The sequence below is a fragment of the Erigeron canadensis genome, chromosome 6 (assembly GCF_010389155.1).
Source record: "Erigeron canadensis isolate Cc75 chromosome 6, C_canadensis_v1, whole genome shotgun sequence".
NCBI lineage: Eukaryota > Viridiplantae > Streptophyta > Magnoliopsida > Asterales > Asteraceae > Erigeron > Erigeron canadensis.
In genome coordinates, this window is record NC_057766.1 from 7,735,061 (window position 1) to 7,753,893 (window position 18,833).

Consider the following 18,833-nt stretch of genomic DNA (forward strand, 5'->3'; position numbering starts at 1 on the left):
TTCTGGGGCTATAGCCACCGCCCACCGGCTTTGAGTTTATGGGCCAATAGCCACAATAGCCAACGAGTCAAATTTTGTAAACGTTGGGCCTGTTTTGAGTTTACTAGTTTAGTCCTTTAATGGACCAATGGAGCAAATTTTTTTCTTACTAAAAACCTATGTGATGATATAAGTGTTTTATGCATAAAATGTATAAATTCTTATAGCACATATTAACTTTTATCAATATTCATTTTAACATCTTAAAGTTTCTATCTTTTAACTTTTGTCTCACATCAAAGTTTTGTTTTCATTTTCTTGAGACTAAATTTTTGAGTTATCATGTTTTCATCGAATAACTTTCAGATGGTTATGGTTTTACTTTTAGAATTTGATTTTGATTATTTTCATCCGTCTTTTTATATATGTAATGTTTTCGATATGTAATAACTTTTCATTATCGTTACGTTTTACGTTCATGTAACATTTAAAACATTAATATATAGTTATTGTTTATAGTATTTTACAAAAAGTCTGTACAAACTTATAAGTTCTTTATGTATTAAATGTACAAGTTCTTATAGCGCATAATAGTTTTTTCTTTATCAATTCTCATTTGAACCTCCTAAAGTTTTTATTTTCTAATTTTTACCCTACATCAAAGTTTTGTTTTTATTTTCTTGACACTAAACTTTTGAATTTTCATCAAACAACTTTCATACAGTTACGGTTTTACTTCTAAACATTTCGTTTTTGCTATTTTCATCTATCTTTATATATAAACTAGGTCTTTTACCCGCATGATGTGCGGATTTTTTTTAAAGCAGTATAATAATAAACTATATTATGAAACATGAAAAATATAGTGACCTCTAATCCTTGGATGATAGATCGTGCGGATTTTTTTTTAAAGCAGTATAATAATAAACTATATTATGAAACATGAAAAATATAGTGACCTCTAATCCTTGGATGATAGATCATGTAATGTGAACTCCATGCATAATGTTTTAACATACAAATAGACCTAAATTCAGGTTGAAATTTGGCATTGAGGACTTTGGCTATACTTTAAAGAATTGTTATAGTTGGTCGAATACCCGCAACATACAATTAGGTCAACAAAACAAAACAATGAAGTGTAGTGTAGACCTACAATTAAAGTTGAAACACGCGAATTCGATTTATTGAAGTGCCCAGAGTATATGATCAAGAATTAGGTGAAAATGTCTGGACTCTGAACCAACCTATTTTGATACATCTATTATCGTCTATTAGTTCATATAAAGTATATTATTTCCACATCATGATGATTGAATCTTTTGACTACATAGAGCTTGATGAATGCTTAACTATTTGTTAAATAGCAATTATATACATACAAAATAAAGCTTAAAAAAACCCTTTTTATAGGATTACTAATGTGATTAGATACATATAAATGGAATCAATAACAAATGAATTTGTAATCGTACGTACAAAGTGACGATTTTATTAAAAATAATAATAATAATAATAATAATAATAATAATAATAATAATAATAATAATAATAATAATAATAATAATAATAAAAGGTATGTAAGAATTTGTGGATTTGTAATATTATTGCCAAATTAATGTTAATCAATCCCATAAATATATTGTTTTTCATATACGATATATCCAATTTTATAGTTTCTATATTCTAATTTATACTATATTTTATACAAAAAAGATTGATAATTAAAAAAAAACATGGAGATGCCACATAGGATAAATCTTATGTGGCAACATTTAAGCATAGCTTTGATTTAGAGAGAATGACTTAAAATGCTAGGATTTCTACTGTTTTAATATTTATATAGATATAGATAACGTTTTTAATATGTAATAAATTTTCATTATCGTTACGTTTTACAATCATATAAAATTTAAAACAATGAGAGTCAAAGATGGTCAATTCAACTGGGACATCAAAAACCCCTAATTTCTTTCACTCCACCTCCTCGTTTCTCCCTTTCCCGCGCCTATCGCTCATCATCATCATCTTCTTAAAGATCCAAGGTAAGAAATCAATGGGTTAAGTCGGATTATATATATTATATATGTATATATACACACACGAAATGGATCCCACTTTGCAAAATTAGGCACAATTTTGTATTTTTATTTATAATATATATATGGATCAGTATGTATTTGTGTAATATATATTTTTTATTTATTATATATTTGTGTGTATTAATTGTATAATATACTCCAACTGTTGTGTCCATAAAAGCAGGAAGGAATCCCGGCCCTCTCATCGGTGATCGATAATTATGGTAATTCGGCATCCTCATTATCGATCAGTCGGTAGTTTTTATTATTATTATTATTATTATTATTATTATTATTATTATTATTGACTAGTAATTAACAATAGTTTGTTTGATTTTATTATTGAATTTGGCTGTACCATCAGTCTAACACAGAAGACTACTGTTTGCTTCGTGATGAGGTGCGTATGACATTTTTCATTCTTATATCCCCTAAACTATTATTCGTTCATATTTCTTATATACATATGATCTGTTGGCAGGATGTTGTAACACCTCTTCTCAGGATGGAGCTTGGAAAAGAGGCCCGAAGCTTGATTCTAAATGGCGTTCCACCTCAATTAATCGCTAAAGTTTTCGAAAATGTTAGTCGTAAGGTACATGCAAGTTTGTTTTTATTGATTATTATTATTTTTTACTTAACATCATCATCATCATCATTATCAATGCATTATGTTCTAGGTCGTTAAACAAATCAACAAATACACTGTAAGCATGGAGGATTTTGACATGAAAGACGTACTATCCAAATATTTTGCCACTCAACTTCCGACACAACTGTTTGAATCTTCTCGAAGTCATATAGCAAACATTATTGTTGATGTTGTCTATGCTTCAGGATATGAGTATGAGGGTGCTGGTCCTTATGAGATTGGTATGGATGATTTTGACGATGGGTTCAACCTGATTGGAATAAAAAAGGTACATGCCTATTTAACCAAGTCTTGGTTTTCCACTCTTTTCCTGTTGGTTTTATTTACTTTTAATTTTTCTAAGTATATATAAGAATTTGCTTGCATGTTTTGTTGAAAAATTCTTTGATTTTTTATGGTCAGTTTGATATATACAACTCCATGGTGCAACTATTAGAACTGTTATGAGAATGCAATGTTATTTGATTATTTAATTCATATGCATCATTTAAGTGTTCTTTTCTCTAGGTTTTGGGTGGTTGTGTGGATAACTCTTTTTCTGTAGAAGGTATCGGCATCGTGTTTAAACCATATGTTGATGATTTTGAGAAGCTGGATGTGGTTGAGAATCCAGAGATCCTGATCATAAACGTGAAGCCTGATCTAAATTCCCAACTAAAGGATATGAGGTAGATATATTTATTTATCACTTTGTCAGATATATTTTTTTATCACTTTGTCTTGCTTATTAGGTTTCTTCATGGGATTTTGACACTATATTCCTTTGTATTCACAGCCTTGAGTTCATCCTAATTGATATACTGAAGAATCTTGTGAAGAAGCGTCCCAACGTTGTTTTGACAAGTCAAGCTATTGACAAGGATACAAAAAAGGTGGTTAACATCGATTCTTTCATGCCAATGAAACCCATTTCTTATTTTTTTAACTTCTGTTACTTTTTTTATCATCAGGTTTGGGCAAAGCGATGTATATATTTTGCAGATCTAGTTTCTGAAGATGATCTAGATCGTATTGCAGAAGCAACTTTGGCTAAAACGATATTCTACAACCATAAATATCAACTAAGAATAGTAATCCTCTTCTACTTTGAACCCCTCCCTTCAAATAAAACTATACGCTTATTGATATCCTGTTATTTAATTCTTGGAAAAGCGTTTTGGGACTTGCAAGAGTTTTCAGCAAAAGATCTATGGAAATGAAGTGTTTGGCATATTTAGTGGATGTCCAAGAGGCAAGGCAGCCACTATTGTTCTTTATGGAAATGACCAGGTTCTTCCCCATAAACTATTTGATCTAGAGTATACATTGGAGTACAAAAGGTTTTAGCTTTTAAACCAAAATAATGTTGAATTAATATTGATTATGTAATCTTGATTTTATAATAGTACATTGAAGAAGCAGAGATGTATGTACGTGATCTGATCCCTGAAGTGAGGGGTGTCATGAAGGAACACACATTAGTTGATGGTCGTAAATTCTATGTATGTTTTCTGTACTTATTAGAAAGTGATCACAAACTCGTTATGTTTATGGTTTAATGATTCTTTTATTATTATTTATTATTATCATTATTATTGCAGTACAATCTAATCCAATATGTACACGAGGAGGCAGACAATGCAGACGAAGACTCAAAACCAATTATAAATGCATTTGCTAAAGCAATTAAGGTAGGTTTTTGTCAGAATTTTTAAGATGTGTTTATTTTTCCGTGACTTGTGAATGAAACCAATTGAATACCATGTTGGTATGTTGAACAGGCTGTATCAGAATCAAGTCAGATTCATGCAATCGCTCCTGGTGTGTCTCATGCACTACTTGTCTAATTTTTCAGTTCAGTTGTATTTAATCAGAAACCCACAAATTAAATAGAACTTGCTAGTGCAAAGTATTCATTAATGTTATACACCAAAAATCATTATTAATAAGTATTCAACATATGTTGTATAGAATTAGCATTTAATATTTCGTAACTCATCAAAAGTCAATTTAATATTAATTGTGGGTCTAATGTTGTAAAAAGTGTAAATTAAATGCATTATAATCATTGTTATAATACAATGTTTTTCACCTTATTTTCTTGCTTGCTTGTGACGGAACACAACTAAAATTGGTCCAATCTATAGGATAAGTGGCTGGCTACATTTTATCTTCTAGTGAGGTTTTTTTAGTGTTTTCATTGTGTCACTTATGTTGTAATATGCTATAAACAGGTGTGGATACCGTTGTGTGGAAGCCACCATCTGTAAAGGTAATACTTATTTGTTTATGTGTTTTTTCTTTGCTAATATTGGGGAGTTTCCTTACTTGATAATCATCAATACAGTTTCATGCCATTCTTCGTGCTGCTGATGTAGTCTGCAGTCAGTTACTCGACGACAGTTACTTAAAAAAGGTAGTGCAACTCTTGGTATTTCAACTTGTCAGTTTATTTCCAAACTTGATAATATGCATATCTGGATGCTAAAGCAGATCCATAAGGAAAGAAGTCAAATTCAATGTGTAAGGGAATACATTAGTCCTACATTGCTTTGTATTCGTAGTTAAAAATATTCGTTTTCTACCTGAACCCGTTATCCAACTCGTTTATCGTCACCACTAAGTTTTGGTACCAACTGTTTGAATGTCGTTGAATCGCAGATGATGGGAGCGACAAGTTCATAATAGAAGACAAAACAAGAAAGAGGAAAAGATGTCGAGCTGTTTCTGAAGATAGTATCGTGACAATGTTTGTGCGCTTATAACTAGTATTTATCATGTTGACTTTGACTTAATAGCTACTTTATCACTTCCGTGTGGTCGTCTAAGCACAATTTAGTTTTGTAATACTCTCGAAGCCCCTTATTATGTACTTAGTCATCGTTCTGGATATGCTGTATTTTGCCTTCTTGAAGCATTTTGTGGGTTTCGCAAATCTTATATGTTGTCGGTTAAACCTATTTTTTGACAAGTATATAGGTTGTCATGGGGATTCTATGAAATACAGGGGGACGTTTGTTAGAAAGTGTTTTGTGCTTGTGGATTCTATATATATAAATTGGAGCAAGCAAATCTAAAACTTTCTGTCCACTTTCCATATTGTCATATTAACTATATATAAACCCAGATTAACATACTAATTACGATATACAAATTCTTAACAAACCCGTTCTTTACTAAGTGTGAATATATCATTTATCCCCATACATATTTTAACAAACAAAAAACTGAAAGTACATCCATATTTTATGAACATCAACAAAAATAAGCAAGTAAAAAACACAATTTATCAAACTCATACCTTTCTTTCGTTTGTTGCAATTTATAGAAAAAAAATAAACCCATCCATCGTTTATCATTATTATTTTGGCTCTAAAATAGATGACACAAGAGTTAAATCTCAATTATCTATAATAAAATTAACCAGTAAAAAAAGAAAATAAAGATTAGGCCTAAAGTCAATAAGAGTCAAAGATAGTCAATTCAAAGGGTGGACATCAAAACCCCCTTTTTTATTTCACTCCACCTCCTCGTTTCTCCCATTCCCGCGCCTATCATCGCCATCATCATCTTCTTCTTAAGGTTAGAAATCAGTGGGTTTTCGATTTCTATACAAATTTGGACATGTATTTCTTCTAATCGATTTATATATATACACACGAAAATCTTTAAAAATCGAAAAGCATGTATTTCTTCTTGCTCTTTGTTTTTCTTCCGGATCGAAGAGTTTGCAAAATTAGGCACAATTTTTTATTTTTATTATATATATGTATATATCTGTATGTATTTGTGTGTATTAATTCTACAATATAAAAGCAGGAAGGAATCCTTCTCATCGGTGATCGATAACTATGGTAATTCGGCATCCTCATTATCAGTCGGTAGTGTTTATTATTATTATTATTATTGACTAGTAATTAACAATAGTTTGTTTGATTTTATTATTGAATTTGGCTGTACCATCAGTCTATAGAAGAAGGCTACAGTTCTCAAGATGAGGTGGATGAGGTGCGTATGACGTTTTTCATTCTTATATCTCTGTTTCCACTAAAGTAAAACAAGGTTAAAAGACCAAATTTGCCATTTAAAATATGTGAAAGGAGCAAATTTGCCACTAATTTTTTCAATGGCTCAAATTTGCCATGCATAACCTTAAAAAGAGTAAATTTGGCACTCTGAAATATATGAATGACCAAATTTACTACTGATTTTTTTGGAAGACTCTTATATGCCACTACACAAAGTTACAAATGTAAAATGTTATAATAAAAAATTAACAATAGGTAAATTTGCCACTAATCATTTTCCACCAAATGCTCCAATTATTTCAAACTATTGTCGTATATTTCAAATCTCGTACAGATTCTCTAATATGTAGGGTTGTAAACGAGTATTAATCGGTAGTGTTTATTATTGACTACTAACAATTGTTTGTTTGTTTTTATTATTGAATTTTGTTGTACCATCAGTATCCAGATCTAGGCTACTGTTTGTATGAAGATTGGGTACGTATGTTATTTTTTATTTTTATTTCCCTGTTCCCATTAACGATTATATTCATTCATATGTGTATATATATATCTGGTGCCAGGGTGTTGTAATACCTCTTCTTATGACGGAGCTTAGAAAAGAGGCCCAAAGCTTGATTGATAGGGGTGTTACACCTGAATTAATCTCTCAAGTTTTCGAAAATATTCTTCATAAGGTACATACAAATCTGTATTTATTTATTATTACTTTTTATTACTTAACATCCACTAGCATAATCATCATATGATTGTAAAGCTTCTAATAATTTATGTTACAGGTCGTTAAGAAGATTAACAGTTTAGCTATAAGCATGCATGGTTTTGACATGAAAGCCGTACTATCTAATTATTATGCCACTCAACTTCCGAAGCAGCTCTTTCATGAATCTCGGAGCCATATAGCAACCATCATTGTTGATGCTGTCTATGCTTCAAGATATGATTATGAGGGTGCTGGTCCTTATGAGAATGATATGAGTGATTTTGAAGATGGGTTCAACCTGATTGGAATAAAAAAGGTTTTATTTATTTTTAATTTTGCTAAATATATATAAGAATTTGCGTGATTCGTATGCTTGCATATTTTGTTGAGAAATTCTTTGATTTATCATGGTGAGTTTGATATAAAAGACTCTAAAAATCTTAGGGTATGATTGTATGATGTTAAATTTGATATAAAGTACTGTAAAACTTGTATATATATTAGAGGCATATGATTAATCGTATAATGTTTTGTGATAATTGTAGTCAAAGATTGAAGAGTTGGAAAACAAATGATTCTTGTGTTTGCAAAAAGACTTGTATATCTCCCCTCACTCATAAACAACAAACATCGCCTTAGATTGTTAACCATACAACCAATAGAACTGTTATGTGAACGCAACGTTTTCTGATTATTTAATTTATATGCATTATTTAAGTGTTCTTTTCTCTAGGTTTTGGGTGGTCGTGTGGATGACTCCTTTTCTGTAGAAGGTATCGGCATCACGTTTAAACCACATGTTGATGGTTTTGAGAATCTGGGTGTGGTTAAGAATCCAGAGATCCTGATCTTAAAGGATATGAGGTAGCTATTGTTTATCACTTATCAGTTTATCTAGCTTATTAGATTTCTTCATGGGATTTGACTCTATGTTCCTTTGTATTGACAGCATTGAGGTTAAACTTGATATACTGAAGAGGGGTCCCAATGTTGTTTTGACAAGTCAAGCTTTTGATGAGGATTTAAAACAGGTGGTTAACATCGATTCTTTCACAATGAAACCCATTTTATATTTTAACTTTTGTTTCTTTTTTTTTTATCACCAGGAATTGGCAATATATATTCTTTCACAATGTATATACTTTGCAGATCTGGTTTCTGAAGATGATCTAAATCGTGTTGCAAAAGCTACTTGCGCTGAAAAGATATCATTCAACCATAACTATCCACAAAGAATTGTAATCCTCTTCTACTTTGAACCAATCTCTTCAAACAAAACTATATGTTTATTGATATCCTGTTATTTGCATGTTTTTTTTTATGTTTAAATTATCTGAAATATGTATTTGCACTTTTAAATTCTTGGAAAAGCGTATTGGGACATGCCAGAGTTTTCAGCAAAAGATATATGGAAATAAAGTGTTTGGCATATTTAGTGGATGTCCTAGAGGCAAGGCAGCCACTATTGTTCTTTATGGAGATGACCAGGTTTTTCCCCATAAACTAGTTGATCTAGAGTATGAGTATAAAAGGTTTTAGCTTTAAAGAAAAATAATGTTGAATTTATATTGATTATGTGATATTGATTTTATAATAGTTTATTAAAAAAGAAGAAATGTATGAAGCTGAGCTGTATGTACGTGATCTGATCCCGGAAGTGAGGAGTGTCATGAAAGCACGCAAATTAGTTGATGGTGGTCGTAATTTATATGTATGTTTTCTGTAGAAACTGATCACAAATCTGCTATGTTTATGGTATAATGATTCTTTTATCAGTATCAGTATTATTATAATTATTATTATTGGTGGTGTTGTTGTGGTTGTTGCTGTTGCAGTACAATTTTTTATCTAGTATGTACGCGAAGAGGCAAACTATGCAGAGACTAACTCAAAACAAATTATAAATGCATTTGCTAATGCAATTCAGGTAGGGTTTGGTCAAATTTTTTAAGTTGTTTCATTTTTCTGGGACTTGAGAGATTATACATTCTGCCTTTTTTTCTTTTGTGATACCAATTTTTTTTTCATTGTGTATGGAACCAATTGATTATGATGTTGGTATGTTGAACAGGCTGTATCAGACTCAACATGTGATAATGATGGATGTAACCCAAGTCAGGAAAATCCAACTGGTGTGTCTCATGCACTACTACTAGTCTATTTTTTTAGTTTAGTTAATATTTATAATGAGAAACCACAACTTAAATAGAACTTGCTAGTCCAAAAATATCCATTATATACCAAAAGTCATTATTTATAAAATATTCAATATATTTTGTCTAGAATTAGAGTTTAAGATTTCGTAACTTATCAAAAATCAATTTAGTTTTTAATGCGAGTCTTAACCTATCCAAAGTTGTAGAAAGTGTATTAATCATTGTTATAATACAATGTTTTTCACCTTATTTTTTTAGCTAATTTTTTTTCTTCTTATTCATATCTTACTTGCTGAAATTGATCCAATTTATAGGATAAGTGGCTGGCTACATTTTGTTTTCTAGTTTGGTTTTGTAAATGTTATCATTGTGTAATATGCTATAAACAGGTCGGCATAACATTGTGTGGGAGCCACCATCCGTAAAGGTAATACTTGCTTGTTGTATATGTGTTTTTCTTTGCTAATGTTGGGGAGTTTCCTTACTTGATCATTAATACAGTTTCATACCATTTATGGTGCTGCTCGAGTAGTCTGCGCTGAGTTAATTAATCCTTATAGGTAATGCAACTTTGGTATTTCAACTTGTCAGTTTATTTCTAAACTTAATAATATGCATATCCGGATGCTAAAGCAGATCCATTGATGGTATATCATTAATACGAGCTTGGAAGGGTATATACCTATGAAAAGATGATGTATGATTTAGTTAAAAGATTTAATTGAAAAAGAAAAAAGTCGAATTCATTGTCTAAGGGAATACATAGGTTTTGCATTGCTTTGTTTTCATATTTAAAAGTATTCGTTTTTTACCTAAGCCCGTTATCCAACTCGTCTATTATAGCCACCTTTGGGTTTTGGTACTAATTGTTTGAATGCTGTTTAAGTGCAGATGATCATGGGAGCGACAAGCTCACAATGGAAGATAAAACAAGAAAGAGAAAAGATGTCAAGCTGTTTATCGTGACAATGTTTGTGTACTATTAACCAGTATTTATCATGTTGACTTTGACTTATTACCTACTTAATCACTTCCTTGTGGTCTTCTAAGCACAATTTGTTTTTGTAATACTCTCAAAGCCCTTTATTATGTAGTCATCTTTATCTGAATACAGTGTGAGAAGTTCACAACTTGGATCTCAGCTCAAATAAAATGGGTTGTAGAAGATAGTGGAAGATATCTTTGGATTTTGCTTCTCATGTTTGAACTTGCAATATTAAGTGAATTAGATGTTTCAGTGTTTCTCAAATTCTGTAATAGAGCTACTTAAAGTGGTTCAGTTTGGCTGATATTTTTATTTGGATAGACCTAATCAGATACATTATAATATAGCACATGTAAGTCAGTTTCCGGGAAAGTACTATAGCAGAGAAGGTAAACCTAGACACGGGTGGGTCAAAAACTAACGGTGTTCAAAATTAAGTACATGATGCCGCACACAAGGATGGTGAAGAAAAGGTTGATCCAACCAATATGTGCTATAGCCACCATGAAAAGAAAATCATATTCGAACCCAAACTTTTCCTTGATGAACCATTTCAGTCATATTGAAAGATCCTAGCCTGGCACCTCCAAAGGTTGGACTTGCTGATCAACTTGGCTCATTTGAAGACCGTACATTTTCCGGCTCATAGGAGTTGCCCAGTACCACCATCTACTCCAGATCGGTATCTGATGCAATATCCAAGTTACACTATAACAGTAAATTGATGCTAACTAGAGATGCTTAAGAGAACCATCTTACATAGCAATTGAATGGGTCGATATGGTGTAGCTTTAACGGGTCAAATGAATTAAGATAAAAGACTTACTATATATAAAGCGAGCAATTGTTCAAACATCATTCAATATGCATTAATTCTATAATATATATATTACATAGTTTGTGAGCGATTTGCTAGTCTCGCTTATTTGATAATTTTTATTTATTAATATCTGTGTGTATTAATTCTACAATACAAAAGCAGGAAGGAACCCCACTCATCGGTGATCGATAATTATGGTAATTCGGCATCCTCATTATCAGTCGGTAGTGTTTATTAGTATTATTATTATTGACTACTAATTAACAATAGTTTGTTTGATTTTTTTATTGAATTTGGCTGTACCATCAGTCTAAAACAGAAGGCTACAATTTGCTTCGTGATGAGGTGCGTATGACACTTTTCATTCTTATATCCCTGTTTCCACTAAACTATTAGTCATTCATATTTATTATATATATATTAGGTAAAATAAAACAAGTATTAATCGGTAGTAAAGCAAATAAAACAGTAGGTTTTTTTCCACTGAAGATCACCGTGCATCACGAAAATAATCGTGCATCAATTGTTTCGTGAATCTTTGTGCATCAATTTAACCATGATCTAAGAGTCAAGATCTTGTCTTATTTGTTTTACTTTAATACTTGTTTTACAATTTAACCACTAAACTATTATTCATTCATATATTCATTATATATATATATATATATATATATATATGTTGGCAGGATGTTGTAACACCTCTTCTCAAGATGGAGCTTAGAAGAGAGGCCTAAAGCTTGATTCAAAATGTTGTTCCACCTCAATTAATTTCTAAAGTTTTCGAAAATGTTTGTGATAAGGTACATGCAAATCTGTATTTTATTAATTATTATTTTTTATTACTTAACATCCACTATCATTATCATCATTTGATTGTAAAGCTCCTAATGCATTATGTTATAGGTCATCGGCAAATACACTGTAAGCATGGAGGCTTTTGACATGAAAGCCGTACTATCCAAATATTATGCCACACGACTCCCGATATAGCTGTTTCATTCTTCTCGGAGACCTATAGCAAACATTATTGTTGCTGCTGTCTATGCTTCAGGATATGATTCTGAGGGTGCTGGTCCTTATGAGAATGATAAAGATGATTTTGAAGATGGGTTCAATTTGATTGGAATAAAAAAGGTACATGCATGTTTAACCAAGTCTTGGTTTTCCACACTTTTCTTCTTGATTTAATTTATTTTTAATATTTATAAGTATATATAAGAATTTGCGTGATTCGTTAGCTTGCATATTTTGTCATTCTTTGATTTTTTATGGTGAGTGTAAGTTTGATATTTAGGACTCTAAAAATATTAATTATGGTGTATAATTGTATGATATCTATACTCCATATAAAACAAATTGCCCCTCCTCTCCTTAAAATTAAGAACTTGATATGTCTAAATTACTCCTCTTTTATCCCTTAGTTTGAATATTATCACCTAATATATCTATATTATCCATAAATCTCAACCACTCATTTTTATCTTGCTCCTCAAATATCAACAACTCATTTTTTCCTTCTCCTCCTTAAATCATTTTATTTCTCTCCTTAAATCATTTTATTTCTCTAAGTCATTCAAAATATTTTATCTCAAAAACCGTACATTAATAAATTATAAAAATTATATGGGTGTTCTTAAAATTTCAAGCTCTTTCATTAGAGAGGTCATTCGATATACTTTCGACGGATTTTTAAATCCGAGGGTGGAACCCGTACACCTAAGGCATTTGGTTATCACACTCAATGACTTATCACATATTATGACCTATCACACTTTATGACCTATCACCCTCACCATCTCACCGTCGCAACGCATGGGTACTTTCTCTCGTTAAATTTGATATAAAATACTTAAACAATGCAACTATTAGAACTGTTATGAGAATGCAATGTTTTTTTATTGTTTAATTCATATGCATCATTTAAGTGTCTTTTCTCTAGGTTTTGGGTGGTCGTGTGGATGACTCCTTTTCTGTAGAAGGTATCAGCATCGTGTGTAAACCACATAATGGTTTTAAGAATCTGGTTGTGGTTAAGAATCCAGAGATCCTGATCTTAAACACCAAGCCTGATCAAAATTCAATTCCCAAATAAAGGATATGAGGTAGATAAAGTTTTTATCAATTTGTCTTGCTTATTAGATTTCTTCATGGGATTTTGACACTATATTCCTTTGTATTAACATCGTTGAGGTAGACCTAATTGATACATATATACTAAAGAGTCCTGTGAAGTGGGGTCCCAACATCATTTTGACTAGTCAAGCTATTGATAGGGATTCAAAAAAGGTGGTTAACATCAATTCTTTCATGCCAATGAAACCCATTTCTTATATTTTAACTTTTGTTACTTTCTTTTATTATCAGGAATTGGCAAAGCGATGTATGTATTTTGCAGATCTAGTTTCTGAAGATGATCTAAATCGTGTTACAGAAGCAACTTGTGCTACAATGATATCATACAACCATAACTATCCACAAAGAATAGTAATTCTCTTCTACGTTGGACACCTCTCTTTAAATAAAACTATTTTTATATTGATATCCTTGTTATTTGCATGTTTTTTTTTTATGTTTAACTTATCTAAAATATATAATGTACTTTAAATTCTTGGAAAAGCGTATTGGGACTTGCAAGAGTTTTCAGCAAAAGATATATGGAAATGAAGTGTTTGGCATATTTAGTGGATGTCCTAGAGGCAAGGTAGCAACTATTGTTCTTTATGGAAATGACCAGGTTCTTCTCCATAAGTTATTTAATCTAGAGTATACACTGGAGTACAAAAGGTTTTAGCTTTTAAACCAAAATAATGTTGAATTAATAATGATTATGTAATCTTGATTTTATAATAGTATATTGAAGAAGCAGAGGTGTATGTACGTGATCTGATCCCGGAAGTGAGGAGTGTCATGAAGGAACACACATTAGTTGATGGTCATAAATATTAATTCACCACTTCATTGATAGCACTTTATTATGTATATTGTTTATAAACTGATCAAGTCCCTACGTGGGTTACTTTTGCCCATTCATTTTCCTTTTGTGTGTATATATATCTTGTTTACTGTATTGTAATGATCATAAAAAGAGAATACTATTATTTGTATTTTTCATATGGTATCATAGCCTTCTTTGATCCCTCCCTTCCCATCCCATATTCTCGATTCCTCTCTTCTTTCTTCCATGGCTTCTTCCTCCTCTGACTCTTTCCCCATGAACTCCATCATGCATATGATCACCAACAAATTATGTTCCTCTAACTACCTTCTTTGGAGAAATTAGATCCTACCAGTCCTTACATATCAAAATCTGGTTAGACATGTTGATGGCACCTCCCCTCAACCCGATAAAGAAAATGTTGTGTCTGAAAAACGAACAGCCAATCCCGCTTACTTGGCCTGGATTCTTGCTGACCAACGTGCTATCATAATCCTCCAAGCTTTTCTCACCGAAGAAGCCGCCGCTGAAATCATTGGATTGACCATCGCTCGTGAAATATGGGTGGCTCTTGCTAATGCCTATGGCAACTCCTCCCGCATCCAGCCCACCATCACGCCCGTGATACACACCCCATCTACTACTACTGTCCCACCATGTCACTTATGTTCAGACTCACCAGAACCAAGCCAAGAAACCACTCCCATATCGGTTTCAACCATCCCCTCTACCTCTGACTTACCTCCCTCTCTTACTGCAACATCACCTGATCCGATATCTGACCCCTCACCCCCTGCATCCCCATCCTCTTCTACTGTCTCATCATTTATCCCTACCCACACTCCACCTCCCCCACCTCCTCACCCGTCTCACCCAATGATTACTCGTTCTAAAGATGGAATATTCAAACCTAAGCATTCTGCTGACTTGTCGCATGCTACTGATCATGCTCTACATGCTGCTCTTTATGCTTCAACGGATCCTAAAGGTTATAAATCTGCTCTTAAGGATCCTAAGTGGGTCATAGCCATGCATAATGAACTTAAAGCGTTACATCAAAATCACACATGGACTCTTGTACCTCGTCTGATGAACCAACCTATCGTTGGGTCTAAATGGTTTTTTCGGACAAAGTTTCATTCTGATGGCACTATTGAGCGCCATAAAGCACGCCTTGTTGCTCAGGGTTATAGCCAAACACCGGGTATTGATTACTTCTACACCCTTAGCTCGGTTGTTAAAGCTTCTACTGTTCGCATTATCTTATCATTGGCTGTTCTTAATAGTTGGAACTTACATCAACTTGATGTAAATAATGCATTTTTACATGGCTATCTTCATGAGAGTGTTTATATGGAACAACCCCCTCGTTTCATTAGTCATCAATTTCCAAACCATGTGTGCAAGTTAAACAAAGCCTTATATGGTCTCAAACAAGCACCGCGTGCTTGGTTTCATCGGTTGAGCAACTTCTTAATAGGTGACGGGTTCTCTTGCAGTCATGCAGACCCATCCTTGTTCATTTTAAAACGGGACTCATGCATCATGTATTTGTTGGTATATGTGGATGATTTGATCCTCACAGGTAACAATGAGCTTATGGTCAAGTCATTCATTGCTCGGTTAAACAAGGAGTTTGCTATTAAAGATTTGGGGAAGCTGAATTACTTTCTTGGGCTTGAGGTCACTTACACCAATGGTGGTCTTTTTCTTAATCAGTCCAAATATGCTAAGGAAATCCTGGATCGGGCGCACATGATAGATGCAAAACCAGCTCCTACACCATTGTCAACACATGTCTCATTTTCTACCACCGGAGAGCCGTATTGTGATCCAACTCACTACCGTTCTATTGTCGGTGCCTTGCAATACTTAACAATCACCCGACCTGACATCTCTTATGCTGTCAACCAAGTGAGTCAATTTCTTCACAAGCCAACGGTTCATCATTTTCAGGAGGTGAAACGTATTCTTCGATACATTAAAGGCACATTGACTTTTGGTCTCACTTTTTCTAAGCCATCCATGCCATCTCTACTTGGTTATTCAGATGCTGACTGGGCTCGATGTCTTGAGACTCAGCGCTCCACATATGGCTACTCGATCTTTTTTGGTGGTAATCTTGTCTCTTGGAGTGCAAAGAAGCAACCCACAGTGTCTCAGTCTAGTTGTGAATCTGAATATCGTGCAATGGCTAATACAGCAGCCGAAATTATTTGGATCACGCACCTTCTTTGTGAATTACATGCACTACCTCCAACGTGGCCAACCATTTTATGTGACAATCGTAGTGCGTTGTTCCTCACTCAGAACCCAATTTCACATAAGAGGGTCAAGCATATTGAGTTGGATTATCATTTTATACGTGAGCTTGTTGCTTCGGGGAAGCTTGACACTCGCTTCATTCCTACCAAGCTTCAAGTGGCGGACATATTTACGAAGAGTCTTCCTAAACCTCAGTTTGAGTTTTTCCGTAGTCTGCTTCGTCTTGGACCACCGCCATCTCGCTTGCGGGGGGATATTAATTCACCACTTCATTGATAGCACTTTATTATGTATATTGTTTATAGACTGATCAAGTCCCTACGTGGGTTACTTTTGCCCATTCATTTTCCTTTTGTGTATATATATATCTTGTTTACTGTATTGTAATGATCATAAAAAGAGAATACTATTATTTGTATTTCTCATAATAAATTATATGTATGTTTTCTGTACTTATTAGAAAGTGATCACAAACTCGCTATGTTTATGGTTTAATGATTCTTTTATTATTATTATTATGTTTTCTGTACTATTATTATTATTATATTATTATTATTATTATTATTATTATTATTATTATTATTATTATTATTATTATTATTATTATTATTATTATTATTATTATTATGTTGTTGTTGTTGTTGTTGTTGTTGTTGTACAATCTAATCCAATATGTACACGAAGAGGCAGACAATGCAGGCGAAGACTCAAAACCAATTATAGATGCATTTGCTAAAGCAATTAAGGTAGGTTTTTGTCAGATTTTTTAAAATGCATTTATTTTTCCGAGACTTTAAGAGATTATAGGTTTTGCCTTTTTTTCTTTTCTGATATTAATTTTTGTTCGTTGAGAATGCAACCAATTGAATATGATGTTGGTATGTTGAACAGGCTGTATCAGACAAAATGTATGATATCGTTGGATGTAGCCCAAGTCAGAATCATGCAATCGCTCCTGGTGTGTCTCATGCCACTACTTTTTTAATTTTTCAGTTTAGTTATATTTAACAACTTAAATAGAACTTGCTAGTGTAAAAATATCCATTAATGTTATACACCAAAAATCATTATTAATAAAATATTCAATATTTGTTGTATAGAATTGACATTATTATAATACAATGTTTTTCACCGTATTTTCTTCTAGCTAATTTTTTTCTGCTTATTCATATATATCTTGCTTGCTTGTGACGGAACACAACTAAAATTGATCCAATTTATAGGATAAGTGGCTGGCTACATTTTATCTTCTAGTGTGGTTAAGTTTGTAAGTGTTTTCATTGTGTCACTTATGTTGTAATTATATGCTATAAACAGGTGTGGGTACGGTTGTGTGGGAGCCACCATCCGTAAAGGTAAAACTTTTTTGTTGTATATGTGTTTTTTCTTTGCTAATGTTGGGGAGTTTCCTTACTTGATGATCATTAATACAGTTACATACCATTCATGGTGCTGCTCGACTTGTCTGCACTGAGTTACTCAAACAGGTAATGCAACTTTTGATATTTCAACTCGTCAGTCTATTTCCAAAGTTAATAATAACATATGTGGATGCTAAAGCAGATCCATTGACTGTATATCATTAGTGCGAGCTTGTAAGGGTATATACCTATGAAAAGATGTAGTATGATTTGGTTAAAAGATCTTCAAACTTAATATTATATCCTTTTTGTGATTCTGTAATTATGTTAAGACGTTATATTTATTCATGATGCTTGCTCAGCTTCTCCTTAAATGTCTTGTTTGAATGGATATTCAACGTTTGTTAAATTCGATTGACCAACAAAAAATGCTCAGCGATGACATCTGGCCGGTTAATTTCAATCAATTAAATGGTTAATGACATCTGGTTAATTTACTCCAAGCTTGTATATTTTTGATTAATTATGAACCTTAAAATTTACTTGTGTAATCTTGTCTGTTGGCTCTGTTACAGTGAAAGAGAAGTTCACATCTTGGATCTCAGCTGGGATAAAACGGGTTGTAGAAGATAGTGGAAGATATCTTTGGATTTTGCTTCTCATATTTTTTGATACCAAATTATACATTTTGGTTTTGCTTCTTTAGCAAACTGTGGACAAGATTTCGCTCTTGTTCTAAGACATTGTAAAAGAGAAGGTAAACCCAGACATGAGTGTCAAAAACTAACTGTGTTGAAAATTAAGGTACTTGATGCCGCACGTAAAGTTGGTGAAGAAAAAATGATCCAACCAGTATGTGCTATACTCGCAATGAAAAGAAAGTAAGACT

General features: G+C 32.6%; 2 protein-coding genes and 3 long non-coding RNA genes across 5 annotated transcripts; all 5 read left to right on the top strand.

Annotated features, from left to right (window-relative positions):
* Positions 1 to 2,257: 2,257 nt before the first annotated feature.
* LOC122605620 (T-complex protein 1 subunit eta-like) lies at positions 2,258 to 5,485 on the top strand. The gene is made up of 14 exons (XM_043778580.1): positions 2,258 to 2,284; positions 2,425 to 2,460; positions 2,542 to 2,655; positions 2,741 to 2,980; positions 3,220 to 3,380; positions 3,488 to 3,584; positions 3,663 to 3,782; positions 3,865 to 3,981; positions 4,098 to 4,193; positions 4,293 to 4,382; positions 4,473 to 4,512; positions 4,926 to 4,963; positions 5,039 to 5,107; positions 5,353 to 5,485. Exons 1-14 carry the CDS (start codon positions 2,282 to 2,284, stop codon positions 5,374 to 5,376), a joined length of 1,245 nt encoding a protein of 414 aa, XP_043634515.1. The 5' UTR covers positions 2,258 to 2,281; the 3' UTR covers positions 5,377 to 5,485.
* Positions 5,486 to 7,130: 1,645 nt separating this feature from the next.
* On the top strand, positions 7,131 to 14,329 carry LOC122604247 (T-complex protein 1 subunit eta-like). Its single transcript, XM_043777138.1, has 8 exons — positions 7,131 to 7,196; positions 7,283 to 7,396; positions 7,499 to 7,738; positions 8,156 to 8,286; positions 8,372 to 8,453; positions 13,748 to 13,867; positions 14,001 to 14,117; positions 14,234 to 14,329. The coding sequence occupies exons 2-8, from the start codon at positions 7,304 to 7,306 to the stop codon at positions 14,327 to 14,329; spliced, it is 879 nt and encodes a 292-aa protein (XP_043633073.1). The 5' UTR covers positions 7,131 to 7,196; positions 7,283 to 7,303.
* LOC122605622 lies at positions 8,800 to 9,628 on the top strand. The gene is made up of 4 exons (XR_006324661.1): positions 8,800 to 8,910; positions 9,020 to 9,133; positions 9,258 to 9,349; positions 9,494 to 9,628. It is a non-coding gene; the product is annotated as an uncharacterized LOC122605622 (long non-coding RNA).
* Positions 9,878 to 10,654, top strand: LOC122605621. The gene is made up of 3 exons (XR_006324660.1): positions 9,878 to 10,005; positions 10,080 to 10,138; positions 10,470 to 10,654. It is a non-coding gene; the product is annotated as an uncharacterized LOC122605621 (long non-coding RNA).
* A 3,570-nt stretch (positions 14,330 to 17,899) lies between the features above and the next one.
* On the top strand, positions 17,900 to 18,788 carry LOC122602728. The gene is made up of 3 exons (XR_006324378.1): positions 17,900 to 17,938; positions 18,017 to 18,070; positions 18,520 to 18,788. It is a non-coding gene; the product is annotated as an uncharacterized LOC122602728 (long non-coding RNA).
* The last annotated feature ends 45 nt before the right edge of the window (positions 18,789 to 18,833 follow it).

Excerpts from the sequence above, each read along its gene's own strand:
- LOC122604247 (XM_043777138.1), top strand. The coding sequence starts at position 7,304 with ATGACGGAGCTTAGAAAAGAGGCCCAAAGCTTGATTGATAGGGGTGTT. Across the intron at positions 7,739-8,155 it reads ACCTGATTGGAATAAAAAAG|GTTTTGGGTGGTCGTGTGGA; the intron begins GTTTTATTTATT and ends TCTTTTCTCTAG. Across the intron at positions 14,118-14,233 it reads TTCTTTATGGAAATGACCAG|TATATTGAAGAAGCAGAGGT; the intron begins GTTCTTCTCCAT and ends ATTTTATAATAG.
- LOC122605620 (XM_043778580.1), top strand. Across the intron at positions 4,194-4,292 it reads TTGATGGTCGTAAATTCTAT|TACAATCTAATCCAATATGT; the intron begins GTATGTTTTCTG and ends TTATTATTGCAG. Across the intron at positions 4,383-4,472 it reads CATTTGCTAAAGCAATTAAG|GCTGTATCAGAATCAAGTCA; the intron begins GTAGGTTTTTGT and ends TATGTTGAACAG.